The 14,279-nt window shown below is 42.3% G+C and overlaps 1 protein-coding gene across 1 annotated transcript; it reads right to left on the bottom strand.

The window, feature by feature from the left end:
* Window positions 1-519: 519 nt before the first annotated feature.
* Window positions 520-11,332, bottom strand: LOC310991305 (ras-related protein Rab-14-like). The gene is made up of 8 exons (XM_083978958.1): window positions 11,199-11,332; window positions 9,084-9,142; window positions 8,003-8,056; window positions 7,706-7,883; window positions 4,756-4,822; window positions 3,792-3,879; window positions 3,666-3,696; window positions 520-3,537 (listed from the first exon to the last, which is right to left on the bottom strand). The coding sequence occupies exons 2-8, from the start codon at window positions 9,133-9,135 to the stop codon at window positions 3,360-3,362; spliced, it is 648 nt and encodes a 215-aa protein (XP_083835084.1). The 5' UTR covers window positions 9,136-9,142; window positions 11,199-11,332; the 3' UTR covers window positions 520-3,359.
* Between the last annotated feature and the right edge of the window lie 2,947 nt (window positions 11,333-14,279).

Here is a 14,279-nt window from a genome sequence, read left to right on the forward strand (position 1 = left end):
CACGGCGCCATGAACACGGAGATGGAAACAAACATGGCGGGAAAAACATCACACAGCCGCTGCTTTTTACATTTAACATTAAAAACTGTAGGAGGTGACAAATATCACTGCTGAGTCGATAGTAAACACAAACTGATTTAAATCTTTTCTGATTATTAGTTTCTTTCAAATTGTGAAATTAACTAACAGAAATTAACTCAAGTTCTAAATAATCGTTGCACGTCAGAATTTTCAGAATTTTCTTATTTAGGAATAAAAATGGATTGGAGATCAAGAAAAAGCTAATAATAATAATAATAATAATAATAATAATAATTCTGAATTTTTCCTTTTCCCGGTTGAAATACATTTAGCTTCCTCTGGTTATTCATCCATCTGCAATTCCCATTTTCCTATCCACCTTTTTCCGAACGTCAAAAACGTAAGCCTGTTTTGCCGGTTTTGCTCTTCCGGTGGAATTTTATGTTTATGTTTCCATGGTTTCGGTAGTCGCGGTAAATGCGTTAATAGATCCATGCGTTTACCGCAACTATGACAACGACTGAAAACCATGGAAACGTAAACGTACAATTCCACCAAACCGGCAAAACCGGCTTCCAGTTTTGACCATAGATGACGTTCAGAAACTTGTGGATAATGGAGAAAAAGTAAATGGTGGAGCTAATTCTGGTACAGATCGAGATTAATGTAGGAGTAAAATACAAACAATACATTTTTAATCAATCAGCTGAATTAATCTTTAATGTGTGATTTGTTTACTCAGTGTATAACTGACATGTATTTATGTATTAAAGCAGAATCGTCGTATATTACTAAATGCATTTAGTGTAAGTCTGACAGAAGGTGTTGATTCATCACGACAAAGCTACAATGGAACATTTATTTTGCAAACTGACACAATTTTAATCTGAGAGTGAATCAACTGATGCAACTTTTAAATATTTCAAAGAAGGTTTAGCGAAGCTGAACTGGTGGTGCTTCAGTTGGAAACTCACGAGCGTAGGAATCCCTCTAATTGATGTCATTTACTGACTGAACGTCTTAGCTCATGTCGTGCCAGGTCCGTAAATTAAACTGTCTGTTAATTTTACCTTTATTCACGAATGCCGGTTGGCAACATCAAACTTTAAAGCAGACGCGGCTCACACAATTGAAATGTACATAGAATTTATGTCCAAATATTCATAATGTTCTTTGAGGTATCAAGTACAGATCAAGAGTTTCAATATTTGGTTGCAACAATTTTTCAGTGATGAGCCAGAAACCAGAGTAATGCGTTAAAATAAAGTGAATATCAAACAGAAACCTAAACAAAAATAAGAAGTAATAAATTAAAAGAATCAGCATCACTTACACTTGGTGTCATTTTTCTTCCCTCAAGAAGCACTGAAGAATGAGGGCGAGAGAAATTACCACTAGATGGAGCTGTGACATCAAAAATATATTGCATTTATACTTGATTTAAAAAACAAAACAAAACAAAACAAAAAAACAGAAACAATGGAAAAAATTTAATAAAAATCTATCCTGAACCCAAGATTGCCTAAGGAACAGGTGCTGACAATCAGGTTCAGGTAAGACATTTGATTTCTTCATCCAGCAGTTGCTGCGTTTCTCCAATGAGCAATCAATGTTCAAAGTCATTTTAAATAAGATTTCATCCAAATGTTGAGATTTTTAAACCAGGCGATATAAAACTGCAGCCTCACTGGATGGTTTAAGGGTGCATGTCTGTTTGTCAAGGTCTTCAGGGATCCACTAGGTTCCTACTCCTGGAGACCTTGACCAGGACCCACATACAGCTGGGTCCGGTGTCTTGTTCTGGATTTTATCCCTTTGTGTACATTTAATTTGGACCTGTGATGTGTGTTAATGCACAGCTGGAACCCTGCTGAGACAAAACCGACAACAACCCGAGTCCGTGTAGAACTGATGAACTAATGAAACCGACCAATGCAGCGTGTTTGGAAACCCTCCTTCATAGATTTTACTGTTTTGAAGCATTCATTTAAAAAAAAACAATTCCAATTGAACTGAACTGAGAAGTTGGAGCATCACACATGAATATGCCATAGATACGAATATATATATATATATATCCAGAAGTTTCCATCAAAGAGCAAATGTAAAAACTTGGGTGTTTGGCTGATCTGAGTTACAGTAGATCAGATATAAGCAGGTGTAACCTCAAGGTCCAGATTTGAAGATTTGGATCCAGGCTTTGGATCAGTTCCTAGGAATGTCGATGATCAGAACTTGGGTTCGAATTATAGTGAAAAAGTTCTTACTGTAGGATTGTCCGAATCCTGGCATAGTATCTTGTATTTACCTCTCAAATACGGTTGTACCTTGATTCAAAGGTGAACCTACATGTCGGGTGGAACAAGTCCAGCTGGAGCCTTGGGCTTGAACCAATGAAACTCTGGTGATCTCTAATTTGATGCAGGTGTGAATCATATTTATGCTGTGGACGGGTTTGAGTCCTGTGTCTTTATGTGTCTCCTGGGACAGTGTTTTGTCTTGGGACAACAACAGTCCACTTTTGAGTGGTCTGGACTTCCTAAGATTGACTTGGGCCGACGGCGGCACTCCAGACTAGGAAGGATCTGGGCCTAGCAGATACAGTTACCTTGGAGATTCAAGTCACCTGGTGATGGTCTTAAAACCGTCGTATTCTGAGATTTCAACCTTTGCACTTGGCCTACTCTACCTTAAACCTGATCCCTCCATTGCAAGGTCCAGATTTGGAGCTAAGGCAAAACCCTTTAGTCCACTTCTGGGTTACAAGTTGGTTAAACTATATATCTTTGTCTCTTGGGTTACCAGTGTTTCCAAATTTGGACCAGGGTAGTGCCAAATTTGGATCATCCTCACTTGAGTTGGGCCACCATCTCTCCAGACTTGAAAGATTTGGTTTTAGAAAGGCGTAGACTGTCTGAGTGACAGCTGAAAGCAGTCTTGATTGTGACCCCAGTGTTAATCTAAGGTGGTCAGGATTTATGTTGAAGGATTCAATTTGAATGCAGTCGAGGACTAGAATGGTCTGAATTTTGGTAGTTGTTCAACACTGATCCTGATTTAAGACTGGTCCAGAGGAATCAGAATGAAATCTGGTTGGTGTATATTCGGGTGGAGGATGGTCGCGCTGAGCACTGAGCTGCAGTCTGAATTTGATGGTTGGACTTGTACCACTGCTATATTGAATGTAATATGTAAAATGTAAAAACTAGATCCTGTTGGACGCACCCTGGACAGAAGGTGGACGTTGGTGCCTGGAGGAAAGGGATCTCTGTGTACGTATCTGACTCTGTCCGTCCGTGCGTTCGTCCGTTCGATGGGTTTGTAGATTCTGTCTGTGGTTAGCAGCTGCAGCCCTCTTTAGCCGGCTGGCTGTCGGCGTTGAGGCGGCCTCCCTGTGGCGCTGACGGCTTGTGCTGGACTCCCGACTCGGCGGCGTTCAGGTCCAAACTGCCATCTTGGATGTTCTGGTAGATCCTCTTTGCCGCCTCAAGGAAGGCCTCCTCCACATTCTCCCCACTGAGGAAGACAAAGACCGCGATGGAAACACACAGCTCACATGAAAGCAAAAAGGGACAAATTAAATCAAACTGTTCGTACGATTGCACTTTTACCAGGAAACCATTCTAGATGTTGAGTGCACTTACGTCTTAGCACTGGCCTCCAGAAACAGCAAACCTGATTAATAACAGGAAGCACAGATCAGAGTCAGGCAGTCGAGTCTCGGTCACACTGATGAACTGAATATATTTCAACATGTCTCTGCTTCTCACCGTTCTCTTCAGCAAACTGTTTGGCCTCCTCGTATGTCACGTCTCTCTGAGCCTCCAGGTCGGCCTTGTTACCAATCAGAATGATCACCTGAAAGATGTCAGGGATCGCATTGTTGACAAGAAACAAATAAAATCAAGATGAAGACAAATTAAAGGGAAACTTCGTTTTTTTTCAACCTGGGCCCTGTTTTCATATGTTTTTCTGTACACGTGAGTGATGGATAATACAATTATTGAGGTGGTTCCAGTATTGAGCCGGGCAGGCAGCCTGCAGCCCAGCTAACGCTCTTCAACCGGGCAAGTGGCTCCCGTCAAAGTTTGCCCTATAAACCTGCATTTTTTTTCACACTGACAGGCTCAGATAGTTACAATGAGTGTCTGACAACATACTAGAAAAGAGAAATGAACGTAATAGTCTCTACCTTTAGCTGGAGGTCGCTGTTTGCTGTGATCTGTGTCCAAATCTCACCACGTTAGAAATCTCATTCTGAAATCTCGCGATAACTCGCGGCAAAACACCGGTGGGGAATACTGTTACCTGACTGAGGTGAAGAGAGAAGACCGGAGAATTTCCAAATTGTAACAACAAAATGTTGGGCCACTCTTCGTGCAGCTTTCACAGAGCTTCCACAAGTTAGGGCTAACAGTTAGCTGTGCTACAAATGGATGCTGACGCTCCTGTCGATGCACTGCGCCGTCGCCGTGCCGACCACAGGGTCTGCTGTGACCACTTTGACCGGGATGACTACTGCCAGTCAGAAGAAGAAGAGACGGGCTAAAGGTAGAGACATACGTTCATTTCTCCTTTCTAGTATGTTGTCAGACACTCATTGTAACTATCTGAGCCTGTCAGTGTGAAAAAATGCAGGTTTATAGGACGAACTTTGAAGCGCGTTAGCTGGGCTGCCAAAATGACAAACTCATCTACCAACCGACTGCTCACTGCTTTGGTTTGTGTACTCACTGTGTTTGGGTTGGTCAGGTTCCTGGCATCCGTCAACCAGCTGCTTAGATGATTATAAGTACTTCTCCTACACACAAACACACACAAAACAGTGATTATTATTATTTAGCACCAATAATTTAAAAAACTTAGACCCGATGGAAAGTAAAGGCAGGACATCGACTTCATGATAACAACTCATCCTCAGGGGAACATGAACATTTGAACCACATTTTGTCCCAGCTGGAAGACAGCGATCAACACTGCAAAGGCCACATAAACAGCAGCTATGCGCGGCCAGTTAGGTGGGTCAGTGGTTACAACGCACAGGACCCCAACTACAAGACCGTAGGTTCACAATCTGGTTGGGTAAGACTCTCTGAATACTGTTGAATTTGTTTTTTCTTGTGGAAGCTTCACAACCCGATTTGTTTAAAAAAACAACAACTTTGAATAACATCCTGCGCTGGCAGCCAAAATTCACATAATCTTCAAGACTAACCAGTCAACCACATCAACCAACCACGTAACAACAACTCTGGATGTGTCCATTTCCGATGGAATTGAAACGTTAGAATCGGTTCCACCCGGTTCTCGGTGCCCAACACTTAGTGACGACTCAATGAAACTCTGATCTGAAATTTGATGAAGGTCTGAATCAGATTTGTTCTGTGGACGGGTTTGAGTCCTGTGTCTTTATATGTCTACTGGGACATTGTTTTGTGTTGGGCTGATGGCGCTCCAGACTAAGGAAGGAACTGGGCTTAGCAGATAATGTTATCTTGGAGATTGGAGTAATCTGGTGATGATCTTAGAACTGTCCTATTTTTGGATTTCAACCATTGCACTTGGTCTACCTTAAACCTGATCCCTCCATTGCAAGGTCCAGTTTTGGTACTAAGGCAACTCCCATTTCTGGGTAACAGGTTGGTTAAACTATATATCTTTGTCTCTTAAAGCTATAATACGTAACTTCTACGTGTCTGTATCCGTTTCACCCAAGCCACTACAAGAGGAGATGATACAACGCTGATTAAGTCGTTCGGCTCCTCTAACACCTCGCGGTATTTTTCAGTATTTGTTCTTTTTGTATTTGGTGTCTTTGGCGACATTCCCGCGCTGGCACACAGGAAATAATGGTGCGTTCCAGGCAACCCGTAACTCGTGTTTTTCCGACCTGTGAAGTCGTACCAGGTCGATCTGGTACGAGTTCACGGGTCGGAAGTTACGAGTTTGACGGCCGTTAGAGTGCACTTTGATGGGTAACAAGTTGGAAAAACACGAGTTACAGGTTGCCTGGAACGCTACAAAGTCGAATGACCTGTCAACCACACAACAGCCTAATCAACCAGTCTACAAACAAAAACAAAACCAGCTACCTACCCGACCAAAGGTCAGTGGGTACCAGAGATGGGACCAAGTCACACATGTGCAAGTCTCAAGTAAGTCCCAAGTCTTAACCTTAAAGTCTCAAGTAAGTCGCAAGTCATTTTTCTTTGGGCAAGTCAAGTCAAGTCAAGTCAAGTCACAGGTTTTGTCAAGTCAAGTCCAAGTCAAGTCACCTTATTATTGCAATTTCACCCGCAGAATCTGATCTAAATAAAGTAAAGACAATATTGGTATAGAATAGAATAGAAAATCTATTATATTCTATTATGACAAAACCATTCTCAGTCTGCACTCATACCAAGTAGTTTTAGATAATTCCTCGCTATGGTAATGCTGGTAACAGGTTACTGTATGTCTATAGTTACTGGGCGTTTTTGTCAAGTCAAGTCAAGTCACATCAAAATAGCGACTCGAGTCGACTCGAGTCCAAGTCACAGTGACTCGAGTCCCCATCTCTGGTGGGTACACACACCAATAGTGATGTCACAATTACTTGTTTTCACAATTAATCGCGGTATTAAACGCCACAATTAATTGATCGTAAAGATTCCTAAATGCCGTCACATTCCGAAAAAAAATTATGTTGGAACCATATCAGCAGATGTGGCGCCAATGTAAAGGTAAATGCACTGGTCCATTCATCTAACTTAACACTGAATTGGTAGGAATTTAAATGTTAGCGTGTCATTTGTATTGTAAAAAAAAAAATTAAATAAACTTAAACATTTGGTAGAGATGACAATTAATGACTTAAATATTTCAAATACTTCCCTCAGGGGATTAATAACTGGTCCTATATTAAAGCAGAAGTATGCGGAATGTTTGTGTTAATATAAGTCTTAAATAGTTGTATCTTCCGACAGCAATCACTTCTATAGAGTGTTTGGTCTGAAACACGGGTCTGTCAGTCACTCTGCTCTGCTCTGAGCCCAGGAGAAAACTTTCCTTGTATCCTACAACCTTTATCCAATGAGGAGAGAGACCGGCATAAAGGGGCAGTCCTCTCTGTGTGTGCAGCCAAGGGATGCGCGTGACAGGAAGTTAGCCAAAACCACCGGATCGCTTACTTCTGCTTTAAGAGATTAGTAATGTCATTATATTTTGACTATAGTATTATATCGAGCTATGAAGGAGTGGAATGCCCTTCCGAATGATGTTATACAACAAAGAAACATGGTTAGTTTTAAAATGAAACTAAGAGATTATTATTTTGATCGCAATTTTGACCAGTAGCCTATTTGTAAATTGGGTCCTGGTATCCTTGTTGTGTAGTGATTCAATGTAGGAGCAGGTAACATATGTTAAGTGTTTGTCTTGGATGTTTTGTTTTGTATGTGTATGTATTGAGTATGTGTTTGCTGTATGTATTTTTTGTTTTATGTATTAATGTGTTGTGTGTTAATGGTTTGTATTGGTCATTTATTAAGATGAAAAGACCCCAGGAAGAACAGCTGCTGCGTGGCAAAAGCTAATGGGGATCTAAATAAACAAAACAAAACAAAACAAAACAAAATAATCGTGATAATCGTAATACTGTGCTTATTTCTCTGACAATAAACAATTATTAGCGTCCAATCATTACCTGGTGATGTCGTAGACCATGAGGGCGCCGGCGGCCCCTCTGTAGTAGGACCTGGTGACGGCCCTGAACCGCTCCTGACCGGCCGTGTCCCATATCTGCAGTTTCACCTTCTGACCATGGACCTCCATGATCCTCGTCCCAAACTCCACCCCGATGGTGTGGGGACAGTCGGCCATGACTGCAAGCACGCAGAAAGCAAAATTAACTGAGGAAAACTGTTCAATGGAGCTTTTTGAACGAAGCCCGTTAAAGATCTGCAGAAACTGTGAGAGGAGCAGAGAAGGAGGATGGACTCACATTTTTTCTCTGTGAACTGGTGCAACAGACAAGACTTCCCTACGCCCATGTCACCTGGAGAAAGACAACCAATCAAAGACAAGGAAACAGAAAACAGTGCTGTGCACGGACATCATGGCTCTAAACACTACATTACCCATGAGCCTCAGCTGCTGTTACTATGAAGGGGAAGTCAAGAGTTTTGCAAGTGTGGATTCGGAGGTGTCTTGTGTGTTGAAAACAGCCGTGTAAAAAAAAAAAAACACTCACACACAACAACAAAAAACTGACAGCGAGTGTCACGATTTTTTTGCCCTTCAAATTAAAAGCCCTATAGCCTTTCATATACAGTTCAGTCATATTGATTTTGACCTAATTTTGACAAAACACGGCTCTAAATGTTTGTTTTTGCTGCGATAAATCGGCCAATGAGATTTTGGTCGGCTAAATTGCATTGTATTATATAATTTCTTAACTATTGTGCATGAAAGGCGCTTTATAAATGAAATTGAATTGAATTGAATGTTTTTTTGGTGGACCAGTGCTTGGTCGACTATTTGGGGGCAGCCCTAGTTATAATTGTTAATGTTATATATTGTTGTTATAATAAATAATGAAGGTTTTTGGTATCAAAATCTCTTCTTTTTTTAACCTTAATAAAATTTGAATTGAATCGAACCGTGTTATCGAACCGTGGGTCAGAAATCGAGATACGAATCGAATCGTGACTTTGGTGTATCGTTACAGGCCTAACAGTTATCAGTGTTTGTGCAGCTCACAACAGGATGTAAAGCTGTGTGCTTGTGGCTCAAATGCACCATGGGAGTTGTAGTTTACTCCCTCCCTCGGTTTGTTCTGTCCACAGACTTCTTGGAGCTTTGGCTTTAAGTCAAAACAAACTGGCTTGTTCTTGTTGTCGCCGTCTGTTTACAGTCACACACTGGTGATATTTAATGCAGTGGAAATAACTGTGAAACATGGTGTACGACAGCTAACGTTTATGTTTTTGCACTGGTCCTTTTTCCCATGTATTTGCTTGTAACAGTATTATTACAGTGAAGTATTAACACAGTATTTCCTGCTTGATGTGTCAGACACTCACCGATGATGATGTACTTGAAGATGTAGGAGTAGTTGTAAGGTGCGGCTGTCATCTTGATGCTGCGGTTGAGGAGAGAGGGGGAGGAGAGGGGAGGGGGTGGGTATAAAAGCTTCGTTAAAGGGATAGTTCCACATTTTTGGCAACTTCTCCTATTGCCATAATCCCCATTGTCATCAGGGCCGTTGCTAGGAATTCTGGGCCCCCTTAAAGAATACTAAAGTGGGCCCCTCCCCCTAACTTTTCCATTTTTTTTTTCTTAGACTACGTATGTATTATCATTTTTTATTTAACTTTCTTTGTTTTGATGCTAATGCAGCATTACACTGCAAAAACTCAAGTATCTTACCAAGAATATTTGTCTTATTTCTAGTCAAAATGTCATTTTTAGTCAAAACAAATCTCATTATCTACTTAAAATAAGACTCATCATATTAAAAGTAGCTTGTTTTTAGACACTTTTTACTCCTTTCAAGCAGATTTTCACTTGGAATAAGTAGAAAAAATCTGATAGTGGAGCAAGTTTTTCTTCCTTATTACAAGCACAAAAAACTTACTTTCACTGGCAGATTTTTCTACTTATTTCAAGTGAAAATTAGTTTGAAACAAGTGAAAATGATCTAAAAACAAGTTCATTTTTAGGTGATGAGTCTTATTTTAAGTGGAAAGAGATTAGTTTTGACTAGAAATGAGACATTTGGACAAGAAATAAGACAAATATTCTTGGAAAGATGTTGAGTTTTTACAGTGTACTATGAGTATTAGTCAGGGTCTTACGCAGAATAAATCAGTCATACAAAGATTAGACTACTGGGGTTTTTTATGGGCCCCACTGGGCGCTGGGCCCCTAGAGTTATCATCACCTTTCTCCCCTATACAACGGCCCTGATTGTCATAGGAGTAGGTTCATCACACGTATAATCATGTAATGGTACGACTACGACACGAGACTAGCGGCAATCTTGAGTCTATTGACTCCAATGAGAGAGGTTAACGTGAAGACAGATAATGGTCGATTCTTTCACTCCATAGTAACTTCAGTAAATATTGGACACATTTTTCACAAGCCGTATCTCTTCTGAACGTTTTGACACGAAAATGTCAATTTTCAGACAGACACATCAGGAAAAAATTAACTCTGTTCCAGGCCTGTGAAAAATAAATACCACACTTTCATCGCGGTGTTACTCGAAAACAAAGTTTGGCCTACATCGTCTGATAGATGAGTTATTACACTAATGAACCCACAGTGGGCTCAAATTCATTTTTCTTTTCTGCACAGCTTCAATATTATTATAAGAAAATATAAATATCTCACTTTTGTCTACCTTCAACTTTTATAAATCCACACACATTCACAACGGGGAGGTGGTTTGGGGGGGGGGGGGGTGACCACGCCCACTTTAGGGGAGGGGGGGCTGTGACCACGCCCACTTTAGGAGACAGGAAGTGAAGCTGTAACATTTCATATCATTAGAGCAGCTTCTCGTCTGGTATCTTGGTATATATTTTATATTCGCCTGTACCGTTCACCTCCTGCCCCGCGGATCACAAAACAACATGAACTGATAATTAAAGGAAATGAACCTACAGCTATGATGATGATGATGATGATGATGACTATAGGGATTATGGTGATAGGAGAATTTTGCCAAAGACGTGTGTGAACTAATCCAACTAAACAGTGTGAGGTGGAGCAGCAGCAGAGTCCACACACCCTGTTGTTGTCTCACTTCCACCTCCCGTGAACCTGAAACCGTCCAACTGGACACAACACAAACAAAAGGAAGCGGCTAGGCTAAGCTAGGCTATGCTAGGCTAACTACCTCGGCTGAAACACCGAGCTCCAGCGTTATAAACACCGTGACAGTCGTCGCACTGGGTGGAGGCAGCAGCAGCTTCCTACTAGCACCGATAACCAGCCGCCATCAGCCGACTTCCACCCCCCCAGCCCCATCCCCGATCCCCAGTTAACCGGCTAGCAGCTAGCAGCTAACAGCTAGCAGCTAACAGCAGGAGGCCACTTTTATCAAGACTCGAGACAAAAAAACAGCATCAAACAGTACACACAGACAGGCAGAGTGTGTTGTGTTGTGTTGTTAATCCAGCTTGTGTTACCTTCAGTCCGGCGGGTGTCTAATCTAAGCTGTGACTCTGGTTAAACCTCTTGGTTGGACACAGTTGGGCACAGTTATCTCTGCTAGCTCGTTAGCCGCTGCTGAGCCGTCAGGAAGCCGCTGCTCTCTTCCGGGATTCTCCTTCTGCGGCGAGAAGAGAGAGACGGAGCAGCTTGGAGCGCCACCCGGCGGAAGATTAAGGCAAGGCATCTTTATTTATATAGCGCAGTTGGTTCTCAACTAGTCTCACTCTGGGCTCCACATTTTCCCATGGTCATTAAGTTGCGACCCACTTTTATAGAATTAAAACCAAGATTATTTTTATTATGCTCTTTATTGAGCAAAGTGCATCAGAGAGCATGAATGAAACTGAGTTACCATGACAACTGCATGTACGGAAGTGAATAAAAAAATATCAAACTGCACAAAATGGAGACCAACAAAATGATATATTTGACTTCTAATGCATCTCTAGCCTCGTAAACCAGCCTCTCGCGGAAATGTATTTCATTTCATTTCTCGGGAGAGTCTGGCCAAAGATATTCAATAAATGGATAAACCGTCTTTGGTCTGGCCTCGTCCCCCCTGTAAGCGTTTGGAGTGGGTGGGAGTAGTAACAAAGACGGTTTAATATCTTTGGTAGTAGCGTTGACAGACAACCCCATTCAGCCAATCAGCAAGTTGGGCCCAATCCCATTTCACCCCTTGGCCCTACCACTTACCCCTACCCCTCCGTTTTGCGCGTTCACGTGTAGGGGTAGGGGTGTCCCAATCCCCGTTAGGACAGAGGGGTAGGGGGAAGTGGTAGGGCTACATAGCCCTCCAAACGGAGATTTTTCAGAGGCACACTCCAAACGGAGGGGTATGAAAATTTCCCAGAATGCATCTTGCGGCAGCCGGCAGCGGTGGCTGTAAAATTATTATTATTGTTATTACGTCACTTTCTTAAGTTTTAATATTTTTTCTTGCGAGAAAGTAACTATTTAGGTCCCAAATGTGCGGTTAGTTTATCCAAATGACGGCGGGTTAGAAGTTTGCTCCGACGATTTTTCGGAGAAGTGAAGCTCCAGGAGGAGCGGCTCCTCACAGAGACAGCAGCCGGTCTGCAGCGCTGCTCCACCGGCCAAATTACGTCCTCGTCCCGGTCCCGCCGGGAGAGAAGGCGGTCGTTAATTAACTTATCCGCGGGTTTTTAGAGGTTTACCACCAGCATGTTAAATTATTTTCAGCATTTAAATGTTGGTCTCATTGATGAAATCTGACAATTGTGTCAGTAACATTAGTTTATTTGGATGAAAAGTGAAGCTTCATGTACCAGTCAGAGGAGCAGGCAGCGCTGCCTCTGGGCTCTGTGTACAGAAATCACCACATTTACATCAGTAAATAAATGTTTTACAATGAACCGATCAGTCTGCATTAAGTTTTATCTTATTTTATTAAGTTATATGTAACACGCTATTTGATTTCTGGCAAAAGCTCGCCGCATCAGCTTACGTAAAAGCCAGTGAGACTACGTGATGACGTATGTGATTGTTGAAGGGGTGTCCCAATTCGGAGGGGTTGACTTTCTACCCCTACCCCTTGTAGCTCCGTTTCAAGGGGCAAAGGGTAGGGGTAAAAAAGAGAAATGGGATTGGGCCTTGGTGTAGTGACGGGGCTTTGCACCAGTCGGTCCCTGATTGGCCAACGTGCTGTGTCAATCACAGCGGCGACGCTGATTGGCTCGGCCTTCTGAGGGTTTCAGGCCAAACAATTTACTCTCCCCCCTCACATAAGATGTGCCTCGCACACACTGAATCTTATTTCAACTGTTGACATTGAAAAATGGTTGACAGCGACCAACACACACTCCAACCAAACCAAACAGACAACCAAAACAATCTACAGAAGTGCCACTGCCAAGTGCTCTGCCCTCTGGACTAAGGCCAGCCGGTCTACGGTAGCTGCAGAGCTAGTTGAAAGCATATGTGGAAAAAAGCTCATCGTGCCTACAGCAACAAGATGGAACTCTTTCCACAATGCAATAGCCCGCATCACTGAGATCCCCATGCCCCAGTTAACCACTCTCTGCAGTCAGCTAGGTTTGAGACCCTTTTCTGAGCGGGAGTATAAATTCCTGATGGAATACTGCACAATCACAAAACCTCTTACGAAAGCTTTGGACCGATTACAAGGTGAGATTAAGTATACGTAGGTTCCTGTTAACCAATGGCTTCTTGCCTTTTACTTTTTTTGACTGTTAAACATTTGAATCAAACAAGCAAATCATTAATTGATTCATATTCATTAATTCCAGGTGAAAATGATTGTTATTATGGCAATCTACTACCAACACTGGAGTCTCTGATGTCAAAGACCCTGGCATTGCGTGCTGGCCTCTCCCAGCTGACGGTAGATCTGCCTGATGTCATAGTGCAGGTAAGCCGTGTGTACTGTGTGTGTGTTTGTGTGTGTGAGACTTACTGACTAGAACTTTGTGTGATATGAGAGAAACCTGTCAGATACACAATTGCACATCCTTCCAGTATCACAGTTTTCTAAATTCCACACTGCTCTTAGAGAATGTAAGATTTGTATACTGGTACTGTGTTTTTGAAGACCTGGTATAGTCAATATGCCTGTTGCATCATTCACCTGTCAACTCCTTACACAGAAAAACACGTTTTGTCCTTTTTAAGAGAAATATCTAATTTTGAAATCTCTTTCTCACAGGCCGTCAAAAGCCGCTTCACCTCTGTTTTGGACAGCAGGGAGGCTCTCCTGGCTGCTGTCACTCTGCCCAAGTTTAAGATGCGGTGGCTGAGGGAAGGGACCAGGAGAGAGGACCTAAGGACTCTGCTGATAACAGAGTGTTGTGTAGCCCCCGTGGCTGCCCCCCACAATGAGGAGCAGGAGGTCAGGCCTCTACAGCTAAGTCCAGCCTCCAGCAGCAGCGAGGATGACTTCTTTGTGTTTGAGGGAGAGCAGGATTCAGGATCTCTTAGTCCGACTCCTGAAAGGGAGGTGATGGACTACCTGAAGTCTGGGTCAGAGATGGGGGTCCTAGACAACTTCCCCAGAATCAAGGCCCTGTCTTTAAAAT

The sequence above is a fragment of the Trachurus trachurus genome (genome assembly GCF_905171665.1).
Source record: "Trachurus trachurus genome assembly, chromosome: 9".
Lineage (NCBI taxonomy): Eukaryota > Metazoa > Chordata > Actinopteri > Carangiformes > Carangidae > Trachurus > Trachurus trachurus.

Coding starts and splice junctions, on each gene's coding strand:
- LOC310991305 (XM_083978958.1), bottom strand. CDS start 9,135: ATGACAGCCGCACCTTACAACTACTCCTACATCTTCAAGTACATCATC. Junction 3,697..3,791: donor ACAGTTTGCTGAAGAGAACG/GTGAGAAGCAGA, acceptor GTTATTAATCAG/GTTTGCTGTTTCTGGAGGCC. Junction 3,538..3,665: donor CTGGAGGCCAGTGCTAAGAC/GTAAGTGCACTC, acceptor TGTCTTCCTCAG/TGGGGAGAATGTGGAGGAGG.